The following is a 22,582-nucleotide window of genomic DNA, read 5'->3' as shown; positions in this document are numbered from 1 at the left end:
ATGGTAGACTTGCCTCCGCTGCAACTGACTATAACTCTCCAGCACTGAGTACTGAAATGGGACCATTAGAGTAGCAACATGCCAGAAGTACAAATGAATGTTCTTAAAATATGCAAACTTAAAATACTAAAAAATTGCTATTCGCACCGTACTGCCAGAGCTCGATGGTGAATATAAAATCACACTGAGGATCTTATTGTAACAAACCACTCCTCGATCATTGTCTTGATTACTTTTATTCAGCAGTCTCATACAAAAATTGCTATTCTACTTAAATGGAATCTTTTATTTTCCTAAGCTTTAAGTTTTCTTTGAGATTTTTAACAACTATATTAAAGTATAACTTTCAAATTAACTAGACATAATTTAAGTTTACAGACACCAATGTCTTAATCCCATGGGAGGCCTATAACTTTTTACTTTTACATCTTCCTTTTATTTCTTATTGGGCTTTTGCAATTCCCCGTTTGAAACGAGGGTAATTTTCTGAGGCAATGACCAATGTGGTGAGGGTTAGGCTGTGTAGCTGTTCATGAAATAACGTGAATTCTCTCTGTGTTTTGTTGTGGAGGTTGGTGCAATTGGGAAGTGTGGGTAAGACAGTATCCCTCACTGTTCTCCGCATTGCAGGACGGTTCAGGAATCTCGCGTACGTGATTTCAGCAATTAAACTCAATCCATGAAATTACCACTGTTAAAGAAATCTCTTGCTCTGTTTACATGAGATTGATGGTTTCTAAACCAACTAGATTAAAACTAGTTGGTGATTAGGAAAGGATGTTATTCTAACAAATTTTTGTTAACTAGTTTGAACCCCTTCAATCAGGTTTCCGACCCTCCCACAGAAGAAACGACCCCAACCAAAGTCACAAACCACATTCTCTGTGACTATGACCATAGTGCATTGAGCCTTCATGTCATCCTTGACTTGTCTGCATCTTACGACACCGTTGATCACACCGTCCTCCTCCAATACCTCTACTCCATTTTCCAGCTCGGTGGATTGTCCTCGCTTCGTTCTGCTCTTGCTATCCAATCAAAATATTTCTAGCAATGACTTCCATTCCCAATCCTGTAGCATTGCCTTCGGAATTTCCAAGGAACCATCCTTGGCCCACTCCTCTCCCTCATCAACGTTCTTCCTCTTGGTGACATTATCTGCACCAACTGTCTAGACCCCTCCACCGCCTCTGCTTTTAGACTGTTTTTCTGACATCATCCAGATTTGGATGAGCCATAACTTTCACCAGCTAAGCATTGTGAAGACCATTGTCTTTGGTCGCCATCACAAACTCCATAACTTTACTACTGGCTTTGTGCCTGAGGTGGGATCTCTTGCTTGTAACTCCCCCTCACTGGCCATTGTCTCAAGCTGAACTAGACTGTTCGCAATGTTGGCGTTCTGATCAATCTCAAACTGAGCTTCTGCCCCACGCCCCCTCAATCAAAAAGATTGCCTACATCTACTTTCATAACGTTGCCCGCCTCCTACCCTACCTCAGCCAATCTGCTGCTGAAACTCTCTTACATGCCTTTGCCACCTCCAGACTCGATTCCTCCAATTACTCGCTGACCTCTCATCCTCCACCTTTTATAAACTTCAGTTCATTCAAAACTCTGCTGGCCATATCCTATTGTGCACCAAATCCTGCTTATTCATCACGTACATACATTGGCTCCCTGTTTTCCAGTGTCTCAAATTTAAAATTCTCATCCTTGTGTTTAAATCCCTCCATGGTCTCGCTGCTCTCTTACTCTGTAATCTCTTGCAGCCTCAAACTCTCCATTCCTCTGACTTCAGCATCTTTTACATTTCCCCACTCTTCGCCGTACAATTGGAGGCTGCATCTTCAGCTGCCTTGGCCCCACGTGCTACAATTTCCTCCGTATACCCCTCTGCTTCTCTACTTCTCTGTCCTCCTTAAGACCCTCCTTAAAACCCAGCCTTTGGTCACACCTCCTAATCTCTCCTTCTTTTGCATAGCACCCAATACTTCTCACTTCCCTGTGAAGTACTTTGGGATGTTTTCTGCATGTGCTATTTAAATGCAAATTGTCGTTGTTAACGTCAACAAGCATTTTAGAAATTCCACGTATCTGGTGTATTGGTGAAAAACAGAAAACGTAACAACTAATACCACCCAAAGCTGCCCTAATGGCTTAGTGGATCAATATGCCCATGAGCCACATAGACCAGGATGATCCCATGTTTGATCCCTGGTCTATGCTGAGTTAGTTGATCACAAATGGGGCAACAGTAAAGATGTACAGTTAGCCACTGCAGCCCTGTGGTGGTAGGGTGGAAATCAACTGGAAATGGGCATCGGGTGAGGTCAGGTTTGGGTTTGGTTGTGATGCCCATGAAGGGAAAGCCTGTTGACACTTACTGACTAGGCTCACAAATCAAGAACCTGTGGAACCATATCCCAGCTTCAGAGGTGGGGAGAACATTGGATTTACTATAGAATAAAAAATCTGCTGATTCATTGTGTGCTCAGTTTCCATGAATTTACTGATACCATCTTTTCCACAATATGTAAATAAATTCCACTAATCTTGAAAGATTGTAAATAAACCATCCTGTGCAATTGCATTGCATAATCCAGTCAAAATAAGTGATAGCAAAATTCTCTGCAAACCAACTTTTTATAATATGGATCTGAAAGTTTTAGAGAGGAGTAGTGTGCATACAATCACTTGTCACAATGATTAAAATAGATATTCTCTCTCACTGAAAAACAAAGGGAAAGAGCTTTTAAAATCTCAACAATCCATTTTTTAAAAACTTGTAGCCTATTCTGGTCATCAGCGGGGAACCTGTTTCTTTAAACAGTTTAAGATTTATAAAAAAAGGAGTTTGGTATGTTCTATCAAAATGTGCAGATGTCTTCAGAGCAACATCAAAATTCAAATAATACTAATGGATCACCCATACCATTGATCACAGTGAGTCAGATGAAGCATTGTTTCCTGCTCCCCCAAAGCTTCAAATTTAAAATTCTCATCTTGTGTTTAAATTCCTTCGTAGCCTCGCCCCTCACTTCTAGCATTCTAGAATGCCCAATGTTAACCCTCAAGCTACCCCAATAACATCTACCCTGAACTTCATTTTTCCTACCAATGAACATCCCAACTCCTCCAACATACTTGTCCCCCCATTGTTTATGGGAAGCAACAGTCTTATGCAACAAACAATTATGCCTTTTTGGAAAAGGCTTCCGTCTAGTTTTATAACGATATACCACCCAATATAATTCACTCTGTTAAGGTACATGCCTGACCTTTGACCTCCTCATTCACTACAAAACACTTGGGCCTAGAAATTCAGTTGTTTGCGCCAGCCGCTAGCGCCTTAGGAGGAGGAGAACTGGGGCGCTAAGCGGCTAGCGCCCTGGTGCGGCGCGATCTGCGCCTCTCGTGAAATTCAGTTAGGATTTAGCGGCAGCGCAAAACCTCTGCGCGCGCAGATCCTGACATCATTTCATGGTGCAACGCCCTTTGTGCGCCCCGAACCGGAAATTCAGTGGCGCTGGCCTATTGTGCGTCTGGCGCCCCCCGCGACTGATAGAGGGGAACGGTTCCCAGTCGCTGCGGGGCGTGGGGGACGCTAATTAAAGGGGACTCCTCCTGCAGTACAAATGGCAGCCATTTTGTTCCACTCCTCCTTTGTGAGAGAGAGATATTTGGAGAGAGACAAAGGCAGAGAGCTTTCTGCTTTGACTCAGCGCTCGCACAGGTACTTGTGGCTTCAGGCCAGAGCTTTGCATTTGGATTTAACTTTCAGTGCCATAGCCTTGAGTCGATACATATAATGGGGGCTGCAATGGGTGGAGACGTTGGCTTACTGCATTGCATTCAAGGGGCTCAGAGACGCCGTGAGAGAGTGCCAGTCATGGCCAGATGGAGAAGGGCCAACAGGTGTTGGCAAAGGAGCCCTTACCCACCCAGGGTATACCGCCAGCAGTTCTCATATCTGAACATGTCTGAGGAGCAGTGTGTTCGGAGGCTGCGATTCAGAAGGGAGGTGGTCACTGAGATCTGCCACCTGCTTCGCAGAGATCTGCAGCCACAGCTGAGGAGCAGGACGTCTGTCGGTGGCAGTGAAGGTGACGGTGGCTCTCAACTTCTATGCCACTGGCTCCTTCCAATCCGCTACTGGGGACATTGCCAACATCTCCCAGTTCGCGGTACATTGCTGCATCTGCCAGGTGACCAATGCCCTTTTCAGAAGGAGACGTCAGTACATCTCCTTCCCCATGACCCTGGACAAGCAGCAAGAGCGTGCAATGGGATTTGGAAGAATAGCAGCCTTCTCCATGGTCCTGGGCGTAGAACTGATGAATTAGCAATGGTCAGGCCTTGGTTCAGGGCTGCAGTGTGCAGGGCGTGCCAGCCAAACAATTTCACCCTCCCCCTTTAAGAGCTGACCGGTGCCTGACTGTCTGCCTTCAATGAGCAACTCGCTGCACCTGCGCTGCGCCCGCCTTCGGTGTTTGCGCCCTGGATCGCCAGCTTAGTGCCTAATGATAGTCGTGCATCGCCTGCTTTAGCGCAGCAGCAACCTCTTGGGGCAATGCAACTGAATATCGGCGAAGGTGGCGCTAAGTTGCGCTGGGCGCAAAAGTTAGCGAACGCCATGCTGTAGCGCCCCAAACATGGCTATACTGAATTTCTAGGCCTTGTTGTCTTCTGCCACTGCTTGTGATGTGGTAATGTTGATAACAAAATTCTGAAGAGATAGAACCTAAATTCTGTGACTTAATTCTCACAAAATTGTGAACTGTCTCAATATGATGTTTACTTTTGGATGTGATGCAGAACGACATGACCATCTCCAGAGGGTTTATCGGCTTTACATAATTTTGGCATATGGTGTATCTAGGAACTGTTAAACAAGTACTTAAATGTGTTGCCTTCATGAAGCAACAGAAAGCCTAGAACACCAAGTTTCACTGGATTGGGCACTGTATCCCTGAAAATGATTGATATAGAGCTTTGAGTTTAGCTGTTTGTATTTGCTCACTCACTCGTGACCACTAAAGTGTAACTCTGAGTGCTAAACATGTATTAAGGTTTTCAAAATATACAGAAAATTCTTCAAACCTGAAAGTTTGTAAGACAGAGTGGTAGAAAACAGAATTACAAAGATATGCAGAACCACAGAAATTAGCTTCACTTATTCTGCGATTATTGTAAGAATAAAATGGGCTCTTTAAAAGATAAAAATGTAAGCAATCTACAGGACAAAAGTTTTATTAACCATAGTGTATTCAAAGTAACTAAAACAGTTGAAAGCTTTTTTTTCTCGGGGTAACAGATCCGTCTATTGTTGCACTGAGTCACTTAAATCCGGACGATTTTAGATTCACTCCTCAGCCTTTGCTCAGTTACCAATTCACCACCAGAGCAGCCTCAGTGCCCCTTAGTTAGGGAAGAGAAATGCTTCCCAGATGTCCTTCTTCTGATTGCCTTCCAGTGATCTCCTTATGCGCAGGTGAGGGATGTCCTATGACAACAGGATTGGGCTCAGCTATGATATCTCCTTTGGCCAAATAGGCCATCTACATAGAATCATAGAATGGCTTCCTTCTGTGCTGTAACCATTCGGCCTGTCGAACCCATGCTGGCTCTCCAAGAGCACATCCACCATCTAAAACAACAACAACTATAAAGTATGTGTCTATACTTAATGCAATAATGACGAGACAGCTTGGAAGATTCAACGTAGGTCTTTACTTAATACCAACAGGCGGGAAACTGAGGGGAGATCAGTACCCACAGTACTATTTATACCCCTATGGCCAGGAGTGGTACTACGGTATCACTACGCCCTACAAAGTAGTGCTGCCCTGGCCATAGGTTTAAAGTAACATACCTATTACATACACAACAACAACAATTTTCATTTATATAGAACCTTTAATGTAGTAAAATGTCCCAAGGGGCTTCACAGGAACGTTACCAGACAAAATTTGACACCGAGCCACATGAGGATATTGGGACAGGTGACCAAAAGCTTGGTAGTGGTAGGTTTTAAGGAGCGTCTTAAAGGATGAGAGAGAGAAAGTTAGAAAAGGCAGAGGTTTAGAGAAGGATTTCCAGAGCTTAGGGCCTAGACAGCTGAAGGCATGGCCGCCAATGGTGGGGTGAAGGAAATCAAGGATGTACAAGGGGCCAGAATCGGAGGGACATAGAGATCTCGGAGGATTGTAGGGCTGGAGGTGGTTACAGAGATAGGGAGGGGTGAAACCATGGAGGGATTTGAACACGCGGATGAGAATTTTAAATCTGGGTTCGTGCATAAAGAATAGCCACTTAGGCAAAGTACCAGAGGTTGTTGCTGTTTATAGACCCTACCGGCATGAGTTACTGCCTCCAAGGGAGAAAATTGGAAAACACAAAAAAATTGCTCCTTCGATACTTAAAAAGGTTAGATAAATACATATTCCGGACAAGGAGATCTCCTAGAACTTGGATACTTTCACAGTACACCTCTCTATACATGAGCAGATATTATGATTTCTTTGTTTTCCTTTCTAGGCTTATCGCCTTCGACGTACAGTACGTTTCCAACACAGGCAACCGTTATTTCAGCCGAAACTGCAGCTCTCTATCAGCAACCTGTGTTCCTCAGTCCCCGGGCTCTCCAGCCTTCAACAGCGTACTACCCAGCTGGTGCCCAGTTCTACATGAACTATTCCGCATACTACCCAAGGTGAGAATTTGCATCGAGAAGTTTGTGGTACTAACAAAGGGTATGATGTCAAATTAATACTGGTCATTTAATTGTGTGCTGTTGGATGCCTATTGAGAGACTACAAAGAAGTAAAATATGCTTCTTCGATGTCACAATCTATTCATATTAGTTGTCGGTTTGGCTCAGTGGTAGCGCTCTCACCTCTGAGTCAGCAGTACATGGGTTCAAGCCACACTCAAGAGACTTGAGCGCGTAATCTAGGCTGGCACTTCAGTACAGTACTGAGGGAGTGCCGTCCTCTGAATGAGATGTTAAACCAAGGCCCCTTCTGCCCCCTCGGTGGATGTAAAAGATCCCACAGCACTACTCAGAAGAGCATGGGAGTTTTCCTGGTGACCTGGCCAGATGACCTGGACATTTATTTCATTGCTGTTTGTGGGAGCTCGCTGTGTGCGAATTGGCTGCCGTGTTTCATACATTACAACAGTGATGACACTTCAAAAGTACTTCATTTGTTGTAAAGCACTTTGGGACGTCCTGAGGTCATGAAAGGTGCTAGATAAATGCAAGTTTTTTTTTCCTTTTTAAATAGCCCACCTAGCACTTATCTAGCAACATTTACACAAGAACCTCTTTGAAGAGGAAATCATATCATGGCTACAGTCTCAAAAACAAGAAAAATGAATAGCTTTAATATGCTTTATTCTTTTCTTTCCCTCTTTGTTAACTTCTCTAAATAGCTTTTGTTTAGTTGGTAAGTGCTTGTGGAATTGGTGGGAAAATCTGACCGAGAGGAGCATGATACATTGGGCCATAATTTGCTGTCGGAATAATGGTGAGGCTAATGGTGCTCACCGTTATTTACGCGCAACTCCAAACGAAGGGCAGATACGTGGTTAAACTCTCAAATCTAAAAGTTTCTGTCCGAGTTGTGCCTGTCCACCATTAGCTTTGCGAAAAAAGCATCTCGCTGTCTGCCTCGCCATTGAAATGCATTGAGCGGTGTGAAGTTGCTGTATTTGTGCGGTAGATACAAACTAAACTCGCCACAGAAAGTTAAGTCTTGTCCATTTCAGTCTAAGTCCCCTTATAATGTGATAAGTATTAGTTACTGCCAGTCAACCTCTCTGGCACTGAAAATGAACTATTGCAAGTGTGGAGTCTCATTCCGTCTGGTTTTTCTTGTTGGACATTTAAAAAATGTAAAATTTAAAATGAAAACTTTTTTTTTTACTTTTTCTTTTTTGTCTCTTTCTCTTTTAATCCAATCTTTCTTTCCTTCTCTATTTCTCTTTCTGTAACTGATTTGGCATTGAATTCACCCACTCTAATTTATAATTCTCAGTCCTTGAGTTGTTAATTTCACAATCCTTCAATCTGATTGGTGAAGGAGATGCACAGTTACTTGCCCTATTCACTCAAGTCCCAGATGCCCGATTTCCTTTGCTGCGATGTTAGCAGCTAACCACGCAAAAAAATTCTAAAATCTAAACATGCAAGGGCAAGTCTAACTAATGGCAGACGCCATCAGATTTACTTCTACAGAAAATTATGGCCCAATATATTTAAAGTACTGCCTTATATAAGGAGTGATACCACATATGCTGCCTCTGTTATATTCTGTGTCGTTTTTTAAAGTCATTTTCAGTTATGTAAAATCGGGTTACTCACAGGTGGTGGACTACACACTCTGATTAAGAATGCGTATATTTTTGTGATAAACCCTCCTTCAGTTATATTAATAATAAAGCTGCACCAGGTTGCCACTCTTAAATATATCGAGGAATATTTTTTAATGCAATTTTTTTTAAATTATGTTCTAAAACACTGCCTGATTGCGCTGGTTCATGGAAGATTTTACGATATGCAAATGAGTTTGAGTGGAAACTTGAGCTAGCACAATTTTGAGTGCAATTTGTACTCGGATCACCGATTGCACCCAAAAGTGGAAACTCTTGGCCAGTATTTCTTTATCTTTCAGGAATATACTGTATGTTGCTTCTGCCTCTCATTTGCTTTTCTGAGATTTTCCAATCGCCAATTGACTTCTTTAAGAGAACCTAAGAGAAAGAATGTCTGACTAACTTGATTTAACTTTTTGAGGAGGTCACAAGGAAGGTCGATGAGGGTAGCATATTTGATGTAGTCTACATGGATTTTTAGCAAGGCTTTTGATAGGGTTCCACATGGCAGACTGGTCAGAAAAGTAAAAGTCCATGGGATCCAAGTGAAAGTGGCAACTTGGATCCTAAATTGGCTCAGTGGCAGGAAGCAAAGGGTAATGGTCGACAGGTGCCTTTGTGACTGGAAGGCAGTTTCCAGTGGGGATCCGCAGGGCTCAGTACTAGGTCCCTTGCTTTTTGTGGTGTATATATCAATGATTTAGACTTCAATGTAGGGGGCATGATTAAGAAGTTTGCAGATGACACAAAAATTGGTCATGTGGTTAATGGTGAGGAAGAAAACCGTAGACTGCAGGAAGCTATCGATGAACTGGTCAAGTGGGCAGAAAAGAGGCAAATGGAATTTAATCCAGAGAAGTGTGAGGTAATGCATTTGGGGAGGGCATACAAGGCAAGGGAATACACAATAAATGGTAGGATACTGAGAAGCGTAGAGGAACAGAGGGACTTTGGAGCACCTGTCCAAAGATCCCTGAAGGTAGCAGGACAGGTAGATAAGGTGGTTAAGAAAGCATTTGTTGGGCCACAGCTAGAGTACTTCATACAGGTCTGGTTACCACATTACAGGAAAGTTATGCACTTGAAGTGCCATAACCTACAGGGCTACGGACCAAGAGCTGGAAAGTGGGATTAGGCTGGATAGCTCTTTTTCGGCCGGCACAGAGACGATGGGCCAAATGGCCTCCTCCTGTACTGTACATTTCTATGATTCTATGAACCTTCTAATTCCAACTGCAACTTCAATTGTCCTTTATTCAAAAAAAAATTTCTGCTTTATATCTTGGAAAAAGGCTACCAGGACATCCTGGATTTTGAATAATGCACCACACACAATTTAAACAGGAGCTGTCTGCCAAATACAAGTTGGACCAAAGAATTATAGAGATTTTACAGCACAGTAAGAGGTTATTCAGGCCATCACACTTGTACTGCATATCTGAAAGAGCAATTCCTTAGTCCCACTCCCCTGCCATTACCTTGTCGGGGAACATAGGGTCTAATGAGAGAGAGGAATTGAATGAAATCAGTATTTGTAGGGAAATGGTGTTAGGGAAATTGACGGGATTGAAGGCCGATAAATCCCCAGGGCCTGATAATCTACATCCTAGCATACTTAAGGAAGTGGCCCTAGAAATAGTAAATGCATTGCTGGTCATCTTCCAAAATTCTATAGACTCTGGAATAGTTCCCATGGATTGGAGGGTAGCTAGTGTAACCCCACTATTTTAAAAAAGGTGGTAGAGAGAAAATGGGGAATTATAGACCGGTAAGCCTGACATCGGCAGTGGGGAAAATGCTAGAGTCCATTATAAAAGATGTAATAGCAGAGCACTTGGAAAACAGTGACAGAATCAGACAAAGTCAACATGGATTTACAAAAGGTAAATCATGCTTGACTAATCTACTGGAATTTTTTGAGGATGTAACTGGTAAAACAGATAAGGGAGAACCAGTGGATGTGGTGTATTTGGACTTTCAGAAGGCTTTTGATAAGATCCCGCATAAGAGATTAGCGTGCAAAGTTAAAGCACATGGGATTGGGGGTATGGTACTGACTTAGATAGAGAACTGGTTGGCAGACAGGAAGCAAAGAATTGGAATAAACGGGACTTTTTCCGAGTGGCAGGTACCGCAGGGATCGGTGTTAGGACCCCAGCTATTCACAATATATATTAATGATCTAGACGAGGGAACTAGATGTAATATCTCCAAGTTTGCAGACGACACAAAGCTGGGTGGCCGTGTGTGCTGTGAGGAGGATGCAGAGAAACTCCAGTACAATTTGGACAGGTTGAGCAGTTGGGCAGATGCAGTATAATGTGGATAAATGCGAGGTTATCCACTTTGGTGGCAAAAACAGGAAGGCAGATTATTATCTGAACGGCAATAGATTGGGAAAAGTGGAAGCGCAACGAGACCTGGGTGTCCTTGTGCACCAGTCGCTGAAGGTAAGCATGCAGGTGCAGCAGGCGGTTAAGAAGGCAAATGGTATGCTGGCCTTCATAGCGAGCGGATTCGAGTGCAGGAGCAAGGATGTCTTGCTGCAGTTGTACAGGGCCTTGGTGAGACCACACCTTGAGTATTGTGTGCAGTTTTGGTCGCCTTATCTGAGGAAGGATGTTCTTGCCATGGAGGGAGTGCAGCGAAGAGTCACCAGACTGATACCTGGGATGGCAGGAATGACGTATGAAGAGAGATTGGGTCGATTAGGCTTATATTCGCTAGAGTTTAGAAGAATGAGAGGGGATCTCATTGAAACTTATAAAATTCTAACAGGACTAGACAGACTAGATGCAGGAAGGCTGTTTCCGATGGCGGGGGAGTCCAGAACCAGGGGTCACGGTCTAAGGATAAGGGGTAAGCCATTTAGGACTGAGATGAGGAGGAATTTCTTCACCCAGAGAGTGGTGAACCTGTGGAATTCTCTACCACAGAAGACAGTTGAGGCCAATTCATTAAATATATTGGCCCAGAAATTAGGATCGGGGGCTTGCCGCGCGTGCAAGCCCCCGATGTGCACTTACCCGGCGCGCTGACAGCTGAAGCCTGGGACTGCTTGGAATTCCTGTCACTGGCCTGGTTCAGCTGTCGGCGCGCTGTGCTTGCCTGACCCAGCGGTGTAGTCAGTGCGATGTGCCAGCTGGGATCAGGTGAGCACTGGGCAGCCAATCAGGGGAGGGGAAACTTCATTCATGAGTTTGATAGTAAGAAGTGTCAAACTCATGAAAACTACGGGCGCCCAAAACAGTACTTAAACTTTAAATAAAATTTAAAAAAAGATCCCACTAATTAAATGAACTATAAATAACTTAAAAAAACTATTTTAAACAATTAATCAAATTTTTGAAAAAAATAATTTTTTAAGAAATCGGGTCTAAAAATAAACTTACCTTACTGTAAAGTCCTTAAAAACAATAAAGCTGTGGAAAAAATGTTATAATTTTAAATAATAGACCACTTACCTTAAAGAATCAAGTCCTTACGTCTCCTTTTTACATTTCTAAAAAGTTCAGGCCCTTACACACGGGCAAACCTGTCAAAAAGAAGGAAGTTCAACGCATGCGCGCAGAGTCCTGCGCGCACGCGTTGGACCTCTGAACCCCTTGGAGGAAATGCCGGTTTCCCGCGCATGCGCTGTGCATGCTGAAATCCGGCACTTCCAACGGGCCCACGCGTAAGTACCCCGTCCGTACTCTCGCATTGGGACCGGAATTACTGGCCCATTCAAGAAGGAGTTGGATATATTTCTTAAGGCTAAGGGGATCAAGGGATATGGGGAGAAAGCAGGGACAGGATACTGAATTTGGATGATCAGCCATGATCGCATTGAATGGCGGAGCAGGCTCGAGGGCTGGAATGGCCTACTCCTGCTCCTATCTTCTGTGTTTCTTCTATGTTTCTATGTTTATACTAGCTGATAAGGTGGTAAGTCCTATAAGGCAAGAGGGTTTTATGGGCTCCCAAAACCCATATAATGAGGGGAGGTATCCACACTCACTGGACTTGAGTATCCTGCTGCATGTCAACCCACAGTTAAGAGCGGGAGCCCCAGTCTCCACTCACTGGGACTTACTGAAGTAAGGTTCAAATCCTGCCTGCACCTTCCGATTCAGAGGTGGGAATGCTACTAAAGCCAAAGACTCACTATATTATAGAAGTAATTTACTGTGACACACCTATTAAATTAGCACACCATGCAGTGATACCAATGAAGAAAGCAACTGGTTAATTATTTCAGACTGATTAAATCAGCCTCTGGCCAAACCAATTAATGGCCACCGCTATCTTTAGTTGTGATCTTAAAATTCATGAGCATGGAAAAGCAATAAAAATTAAAATATTTATAAAAAAAGAGCAAGTTAATGACTAAACTGCAGCCAATAAACCAACCATGTTAACTTTATCGTAATGTCAAGAATTATTTGACCCGTCAAGCATTTGTGAACTACTGCTTGCTTTATGCCTACAAAGTCAGATCTTACTGAGCAGTGACCGATACTCCTTAACCCCTAAACTCTGGCAACAGACAAACAGCTTTCCTCAGAAAATTGTGTTTTTACAGGGGCCTATTGATTTAAATAAAGAGAGCTTGATAGTAGATGGTGTAGTGTGTGGAGCTTCTGTACAACTGACATGGATTGACATGATACAGATCTGTGCCTGTGTTTTCCCACAAAGTGACCTCAGTTGTGTTGGTGTTGGGAGGCATCCAATAGAAGCCAGATGCTTCCCTGTGGAGGCATTCCAGGACTGTACCTCCGAGAGGCCAGTAATTGAACTGGGCCAGCATGGGAACAGATCACCTGTTCAACCCCCTGGAATAATGTGTGGTGGAGGGCGATCAACACAGGGGAAGAAGAGAAAATAATGAATACCGTACAAAAATAAAAAGTTACAAGTATGGCAAAATGCCGAGTACGACAAGTCCAAATGATTTATTCTTTTTTTGACATCGAAAATCACTACAAAGGCCATGTGCAGACTGGTCTTGCAGTTAAATTTACTGTGGGATATCCAGCCCTGTAAACAGAGCAATGTGCTTCACCATTCTTTTAAAAAATGAGAGCTGTTAGTGTTGGGGAATTAAATTGAATTGAATTAAATTAAATCCTTACCATTCAGACACCCAGGTCTCAATTTTAACTCCCCTGCCTGACAGAAACCAGACGTGGGGGGGCGGGGGATTGCAGTTAAAGCAGAGCAGGGCACTTAGAATATCTTTTCCAGGCCCAATTTGACCAACTGCAATTTTAAATTGCAGTTGGCAAGGACACCCACCCCAAGCCAGCGGAGTCCTCTTTAAATATGCACATCGGGCTCCGATGACGACGTGGGAACAAATTAGGTACGTAGCGGCAAATGTATCCCTGTGGTTTTCAGGGCACTACTGCCCGGTTCCCACTGGGTAGAGGGAGTTAAAATTGACCACTGTGTGTTTTAGGAGAGTATTGAACAAATAGTCTTAGTGCTCCTGAGCCAGTGGACATAAATAGGAAAAGAAAAAAACATTGCAAATGCTAGAAAGCCATCCATACAATCAGATCTGTCTAAAATGTCAACTTATCTTTTCTCTTTACTGAGGCTGACTGACTTAGAATCATACAGCACAGAAGGAGGCCATTTTGCTTGTGCCGGCTCTTTGGTAGAGCTATCCAATTAGTCCCACTCCCATGCTCTTTCCCCATAGCTCTGTACATTTTTCCCTTCAAATTTTATTCCTCTGCTTACCGACCCACTGGAAATAGTTTCTCCTTATTTACGCTATCAAAAGCATTCATGATTTTGAACACCTCTGTCAAATCTCCTCTTCATGTTCTCTGCTCTAAGGAGAACAATTGAAGTTCCTCATCCTTGGTACCATTCTAGTAATTCTCTTCTGCACCCTCTGTTTTTAAAAAAAAAAAAAAAAAAAAAAAAAAAAAAAATTGTTCATGGGATGTGAACATGGCATCACTGGCAAGGCTGGCATTTATTGCCCATCCCTAATTGCTCTTGAGAAGGTGGTGGTGAACTGCAGAGGGCAGTTAAGAGTCAACCACATTGCTGTGGGTCTGGAGTCACATATAGGCCAGACCGGGTAAGGACAGCAGATTTCCTTTCCTGAAGGGCATTAGTGAACCAGATGGGTTTTTACGACAATCTGGTAGTTTCATGGTTACCATTACTGATAATTCCAGATATATTTTAATTCCAGATGTATTTTAATTAATTGAATTTAAATTCCCCAGCTGCTTGTGGTGGGATTGGAGCTCACATCTCCGGATCATTAATCCAGGCCTCTGGATTACTAGTCCAGTAACATAACCACTATGCTACCATACCTGCCTTGACATCCTTCCTAAAGTGTGGTTCCCAGAATTGAACACAGTACTCCAACTGAGACCGAACCAGTGTTTTATAAAGGTTTAGCATAATTTACTGTCTCTTTCCAGCATTTTCAGGTTCAGCCAATGGGTGTATTTTGAAACTAAAATATTACTCAAGAGAATGTATCATTCTTTTGAAAATTTAAACCAAAATAGGGAGGAGAAAATCAATAAGGTTTCGCTCATGATCACTTCCTGCTGGAAGTGTCTGTATGTGGATATCAGGTGAAGACTGGATTGAGCCATCACTCACTGTCAAAGTCTTCAACATGATAAAATTTGACCAAGGAATAAGTTGATTCCTCCCATTAATATTATGGTTAAACCTCCTTACTACTAGCTGCAAAGTATCAGGGCCTCCTTTTATTGAGACCCAAACTCCATTATTGGCTATAAGAGCATGGGAAATATTTTTTTAGAATGATAACTTTGTAATAACACAGACTTTTATAATTAGCTTTGCTGTATGCATTATCTTACATAGAAACATAGAAGATAGGAGCAGGAGTAGGCCATTCGGCCCCTTGAGCCTGCTCCACCATTCAATGAGATCATGGCTGATCATCCAAACTCAGTACCCTGTCCCTGCCTTCTCCCCATATCCCTTGATCCCTTTAGCCTTAAGAAATGTAATCAGTCTGAAATAATTAACTGGTTGCTTTCTTCATTGGTATCACTGTATGGTATGCTAATTTAATAGGTGTGTCACAGTAAATTACTCGTATAATATAGTGAGTCTTTGGCTTAATGGTAGCATTCCCACCTCTGAATCGGAAGGTGCAGGCAGGATTTGAACCTTACTTCAGTAAGTCCCAGTGAGTGGAGACTGGGGCTCCCGCTCTTAACTGTGGGTTGACATGCAGCGGGATACTCAAGTCCAGTGAGTGTGGATACCTCCCCTTATATGGGTTTTGGGAGCCCATAAAACCCTCCTGCCTTATAGGACTTACCACCTTATCAGCTAGTAGAAACATAGAAACATAGAAGATAGGAGCAGGAGAAGGCCATTCCACCCCTCAAGCCTGCTCCGCCATTCAATGCGATCATGGCTGATCATCCAAATTCAGTACCCTGTCCCTGCTTTCTCCCCATATCCCTTGATCCCCTTAGCCTTAAGAAATATATCCAACTCCTTCTTGAATATATTTAATGAATTGGCCTCAACTGTCTTCTGTGGTAGAGAATTCCACAGGTTCACCACTCTCTGGGTGAAGAAATTCCTCCTCATCTCAGTCCTAAATGGCTTACTCCTTATCCTTAGACCGTGACCCCTGGTTCTGGACTCCCCCGCCATCGGGAACAGCCTTCCTGCACCTAGTCTGTCTAGTCCTGTTAGAATTTTATAAGTTTCAATGAGATCCCCTCTCATTCTTCTAAACTCTAGCGAATATAAGCCTAATCGACCCAATCTCTCTTCATACGTCATTCCTGCCATCCCAGGTATCAGTCTGGTGACTCTTCGCTGCACTCCCTCCATAGCAAGAACATCCTCCCTCAGATAAGGCGACCAAAACTGCACACAATACTCAAGGTGTGGTCTCACCAAGACCCTGTACAACTGCAGCAAGACATCCTTGCTCCTGCACTCAAATCCGCTTGCTATGAAGGCCAGCATACCATTTGCCTTCTTAACCGCCTGTTGCACCTGCATGCTTACCTTCAACGATTGGTGCACAAGGACACCCAGGTCTCGTTGCGCTTCCCCTTTTCCCAATCTATTGCCGTTCAGATAATAATCTACCTTCCTGTTTTTGCCACCAAAGTGGATAACCTCGCATTTATCCACATTGGACAGGTGCATGGCAGATGCAGTATAATCACCCAACCTGTCCAAATCATACTGGAGTTTCTCGGCATCCTCCTCGCAGCACACACGGCCACCCAGCTTTGTGTCGTCTGCAAACTTGGAGATATTACATCTAGTTTCCTCGTCTAGATTATGAATATATATTGTGAATAGCTGGGGTCCTAGCACCGATCCCTGCGGTACCCCACTAGTCACTGCCTGCCATTCGGAAAAAGACCCGTTTATTCCAACTCTTTGCTTCCTGTCTGCCAACCAGTTCTCTATCCAAGTCAGTACCTTGCCCCCAATCCCATGTGCCTTAACTTTACACGCTAATCTCTTGTGCGGGACCTTATCGAAAGCCTTCTGAAAGTCCAAATACACCACATCCACTGGTTCTCCCTTATCTATTCTACCAGTTACATCCTCAAAAAATTCCAGTAGATTAGTCAAGCACAATTTACCTTTTGTAAATCCATGTTGACTTTGTCCAATCCTGTCACTGTTTTCCAAGTGCTCTACTATTACATCTTTTATAATGGACTCTAGCATTTTCCCCACTACCGATGTCAGGCTTACCAGTCTATAATTCCCTGTTTTCTGTCTACCATCTTTTTTGAACAGTGGGGCAACATGGAATATGCTGCCCCAAAAAGCTGTAGAAGCTACATCATTACATAAATTTAAAACAGAAATAGACAGTTTCCTAGAAGTAAAGGGAATTAAGGGTTACGGGGAGCGGGCAGGAATTTGGACATGAGTCTAGGTTCAGATCGGACATGGCCCTGTGGGTAGCGGAGCGGGCCCAGGGGCCGTGTAGCCTGATCCTGCTCCTATTTCGTGTGTCTAATTCTGTTAGATTCAGGAGCTGGTTCTGTGATAGTAGATTGGCGGTTAGGATCAGATCAGCCATGATCTTATTGAATGGCGGAGCAGGCTCGAGGGGCCGATTGGCCTATTCCTGCTCCTATTTCTTATGTTCTTATTAGCTACCCTCCAATCCATGGGAACTGTTCCAGAGTCTATAGAATTTTGGAAGATGACCAGCAATGCATCTACTATTTCTAGGGCCACTTCCTTAAGTACCCTAGGATGTAGATTATCAGGCCCTGGGGATTTATCGGCCTTCAATCCCGTCAATTTCCCTAACACCATTTCCCTACAAATACTGATTTCATTCAGTTCCTCCCTCTCATTAGACCCTATGTTCCCCGACATCTCTGGGAGGTTATTTGTGTCCTCCTTTGTGATGACAGAACCAAAGTATGTATTTAATTGGTCTTCCATTTCTTTGCTCCCCATTATAAATTCCCCTGATTCTGACTGCAAGGGACCTACGCTTGACTTCACCAATCTTTTTCTCTTCACATATGTATAAAAGCTTTTACAGTCAGTTTTTATGTTCCCTGCAAGCTTACTCTCATACTCTATATTCCCCCTCTTAATTAATCCCTTTGTCCTCCTTTGCTGAATCCTAAACTGCTCCCAATCCTCAGGTTTACTGCTTTTTCTGGCCAATTTATATGTCCTCTCCTTGGATCTTATGCTATCCCTAATTTTCCTTGTTAGCCACGGTTGAGTCACCTTTTTTGTTTTATTTTTATGCCAAACAGGGATGAACAAATTCTGTAGTTCATCCATGCGATCTTTGAATGTTTGCCATTGCCTATCCACTGTCAACCCTTTGAGTAACATTCCCCAATCAATCCTATCCAACTCACGCCTCATACCATCGTAGTTTCCTTTATTTAAATTCAGGACCCTAGTCTCTGAGTCAACTACTTCACTCTCCATCTTAATGAAGAATTCGATCATATTATGATCGCTCCACCCCAAGGGGCCTCGCACAACAAGATTGCTAATTAATCCTTTCTCATTACATAATACCCAGTCTAATATGGCCTGGTCTCTAGTTGGTTCCTCGACATATTGGTCCAGGAAACCATCCCGTATACACTCCAGAATTCCTCCTTCACCCATGATAACTGCTGTGCCCTTATTGCACGCGTCTCTAATTTCCCATTTAATGCCATTCCCAACCTCAGCATTACTGCTTGGGGGTCTCTATCCCACTCCCACTAACGTCTTCTGCCCCTTGATATTTCTCAGTTCTACCCATACAGATTCCACATCATCAGAGCTAATATCCTTCCTTACTATTGTGTTAATCTCCTCTTTAACCAGCAATGCTACCCCATCTCCTTTTCCTTTTTGTCTGTCTTTCCTGAATATTGAATGCCCCTGGATATTGAGTTCCCAGCCTTGGTCACCCTGGAGCCATGTTTCTGTAATCCCAATTATATCATCTCCGTTTACCTCTATTTGCGCAGCTAATTCATCCACCTTATTACGACTGCTCCTCGCATTAAGACACAAAGCCTTCAGGCTTGTTTTTTTAACACTTTTGGACCTTTTAGTATTATTATTTACTGTGGCCATGTTTGATTTAAACCATTGATTTCTCTGACTGCCACCTTTGCTTTTCTCCTTCCTCTCTTTTGCTTCTATCCTTGTTTCCCTTTCCTCTGTCTCCCTGCTCAGGTTCCCAACCCCCTGCCATTTTAGTTTAAACTTTCCCCCAGAGCACTAGCAAACACTCCCCCTAGGACATCGGTCCCGGTCCTGCCCATGTGCAAACCGTCCAGTTTGTATTGGTCCCACCTCCCCCAGAACCGGTTCCAATGTCCCAGGAATTTGAATCCCTCCCCCTTGCACCATTCCACTAGCCACGTATTCATCTGAAATATCCTTCTATTTCTACTATGACTAGCAAGCGGCACTGGTAGCAATCCTGAGATTACTACCTTTTGAGGTCCTATTTTTTAATTTACCTCCTAACTCCCTATATTCAGCTTTTAGGACCTCATCCCATTTTTTACCTATATCGTTGGTACCTATATGCACCACGACAACTGGCTGTTCACCCTCCCCTTCCAAAATGCTCTGCAGCCGCTCTGAGACATCCTTGACCCTTGCACCAGGGAGGCAACATACCATCCTGGAGTCTCGTTTGCGGTCACAGAAACACCTATCTATTCCCCTGACAATAGAATCCCCTATTACTATAGCCCTCCCACTCTTTTTCCTCCCGTCCTGTGCAGCAGAATCACCCATGGTGCCAGGAATTTGGCTGCTGCTGCCTTCCCCCGATAAGCCATCCTCCCCAACAATATCCAAAGCTGTATATCTGTTTGAGAGGGGGATGGTCACAGGGGACCCCTGCACTACCTGCCTGTGCCTACTACTCTGCCTGGCGGTCACCCATTCCCTTCCTGCCTGTGCAGCCTTGACCAACTCATTAAACGTGATTTCCACGATGTCCTCAGCATCGCGAATGCTCCAGTATGTATCCATTCGCAGCTCCAGCGCTGCAGTATGTTCTGCCAGTAGCTGCAGCTGGATACACTTCCCGCACACATGGTCGTCAGGGACACAGGAAGTGTCCCTGATTTCCCACATAGTGCAGGAGGAGCATACCATGGTGCCGAGCTGTACTGCCATGACATACCCTTTAATTAATTCAAATTAAATTGAATCAAATCAATCCCACCAATTACACTAGAATTAAATGATATACTCAAGGGCCCTTGTTTACCAGCAGTCCCCGGTACACAACAGAGACCTTAGAAACTATAAACCACAAAATTTAAGTTTGGAAAAAAAGCGAGAGAGAAATACTCACCAACCAATCACTTACCCGCTTTCTGGTGATGTCACACTTCGATTACTTTTTACTTCTCTCTCCCCTCTTGCAGGTCCGCCTCCCACTCTTGGAGCTCGGTTTAAATCAGCCTCTCCTTACTAGAGACCAATGAACAGTGTTCACCCATGAGAAAACCCTGTTCGTTACTTGTAATGAAACCCTGTAAACTGTTTCTTAAATTGTAGTTTTTTTGCATTGCCACGGTGATATCTTGCCTTGAATGAATTCTAATACATTATAGTTCAAACTCTGTTCACACTTAGTTGAGACAATCTATAGATTATTAACAGTAATCAGGGAAAAGAATAGCCTTGCATGTACTCGCTTACCAACTTGCATACCTAAATCTGGCACTGTACTGGTGAAACCACACCCAAGGTAGCTTGACTTTCTCTTGTTGCTTTACAACATCAATCGTAGATTGCTACCTCTATTTACATGCTGTATTCTTGAGAGCCCTCCCTTTCCCATTGTATCAGACCGTGGTCGGGCGGTTTTCTGGGGTATACAACAAACTACAGTGATGTAGAGATAAGTACATTCAACTAGTGTGTTTAGGGTTTCCACCTTTTTGCAAATTCAGCATTTGACAGGATCCATAAATGCAGCCTCTCTTTCGCTGGCACAAAAGGAGGCTGCCAAGGATGATGTAAAGTGCAATTATGCTCTCAGATTTCAAATCTGTGAAAGCCAATCACCGGCTGCAGCACCGTAGAATAGCAGAAGGAGCCTGTCTCCTAGATTCTAATATGGTGCGGTGAACCACAGACATCATGGTTAAAACAAGTTGGGTGTTTAAAAACTGAACTTTTGGTGCCTGTTATTTTTTTAAACTTTCCAAACTGTTCAGTTGAAAATCAGATGGGATGTAATCCTACTAATTTTAAGTTATTAAACATTAGAAACATACTTGAGGGAATTGTTAGATCCGTGGTTCAGTGGATAAAGAATTACACGGATGCTGTACATAAACAAACAACAGGTCTTTACTGGAGGAGGGTCATCTCTAGACTGTAGTACAGAGGCATGCGCACAGCTTATATACCGGTGTGGTTACTGCCGGTACTACAGTATACAGGAGCTGTAAAAAGTAGTTCTGACTTAAAGCACATACACTACAATTCCTCCCTTTTTAGATTAATAATACCCCCTTAATATTCAAATAACAATTACATTTTTACATGTACATTCAATAACAAAAAGTCCATTTATAGATTCAGTCTTTGGGGCGGCTTCCTGACCCTTTCGGGATAGCGCCTTTCCGGAGGTTCTTGTTCTTGGTGCAGAGGCGATTCTGACCCCTTTTCATCGGGTAGTTCATCGGGTTCCACTGCTACTGGGTCTGAAGTAGATGCTACCGGTATGTCGGGTTCATCCCCAGGTACTCGAGACATGGGGTTGACGCCTTCCTGTGACGCTAAGATCTGATCGACATGGCGTCTCACAATGTTCTCCCCGACATCCACTGTGTACATTAATGGCCCCTGCCTTGTACATATCGTTCCGGGTTGCCACTTCTCTGTTCGATAGTCACGGGCCAAGACTGGTTGCCCTACATTGAAGCTCCTTGTCGGCTTCTCATTGATGTGCTGGAATTGTTTGTCCTCAACATTTCTTCGCACATTTGGTCTGAGCAAATCCAGACGAGATCTCAACCTTCTGTTAAAGAACATCATGGCCGGGGTCTGGTTGGTAACTGCATGTGTCGCGTTTTTTGGTAGGCTAATAAGAAATTGTCCATCTTATGCTGTCGTGGAATTTCATCGTCGCACATGGCCTTTATCGCCTTCTTAAAGGCTTGTACGAACCTCTCGGCCAATCCATTCATGGCTGGATGATACGGGGCGGATGTGTAATGTCTTACCCCATTCCTTTTCATGAATTTTTGGAACTCGTCGGACACAAACTGTGGTCCATTATCAGAGCAGATCTGCTCTGGCAACCCGTTTCTGGCAAATATGGTCCGTAGGACTGCAATCGTTTTCTCTGTAGTGGTTGAAGACATCTTTATCACCTCAGGCCACTTTGAATGAGCATCCACTGCTATTAAGAACATTGAGTCCATGAATGGACCAGCGAAATCAATGTGCACCTGTTGCCATGGAGAGGAGGGGCATGTGGTGGTGCATTTTGGACCTTCTGGCATCCTAAGCAGCTCTTAGTTAGGTCTTCGATTTGTTGATCGATTCCCGGCCACCACACATAAGCCCTAGCAAAGCTTTTCATTTTCACTCCCCCCAGATGACCTTAATGTAGCTCCTTTAGCACTCTCTCCCTTAACTTGGGTGGAATCACCACTCTGGATCCACACATCACTGTCCCCTGGCATACTGACCGCTGTTCTCT

The 22,582-nt window shown here is 43.6% G+C and overlaps 1 protein-coding gene across 5 annotated transcripts in view; it reads left to right on the top strand.

Moving 5' to 3' along the window:
* Positions 1-22,582, top strand: part of esrp1 (epithelial splicing regulatory protein 1) — a 97,542-nt gene that overhangs the window by 53,766 nt on the left and 21,194 nt on the right. For all 5 annotated transcript variants that reach the window (XM_085992645.1, XM_085992643.1, XM_085992644.1 and 2 more), the window contains one exon: positions 6,541-6,715. In XM_085992645.1, the coding sequence (XP_085848771.1) occupies positions 6,541-6,715 (175 nt within the window). The remainder of the gene's footprint in view (positions 1-6,540; positions 6,716-22,582) is intronic.

This window comes from Somniosus microcephalus, chromosome 7, assembly GCF_052327205.1.
Source record: "Somniosus microcephalus isolate GS21.2 chromosome 7, FLI_Smic_1.0, whole genome shotgun sequence".
NCBI lineage: Eukaryota > Metazoa > Chordata > Chondrichthyes > Squaliformes > Somniosidae > Somniosus > Somniosus microcephalus.
The sequence above is the reverse complement of the archived record's forward strand: the minus strand, read 5'-3'. Positions and strand labels throughout refer to the sequence as shown.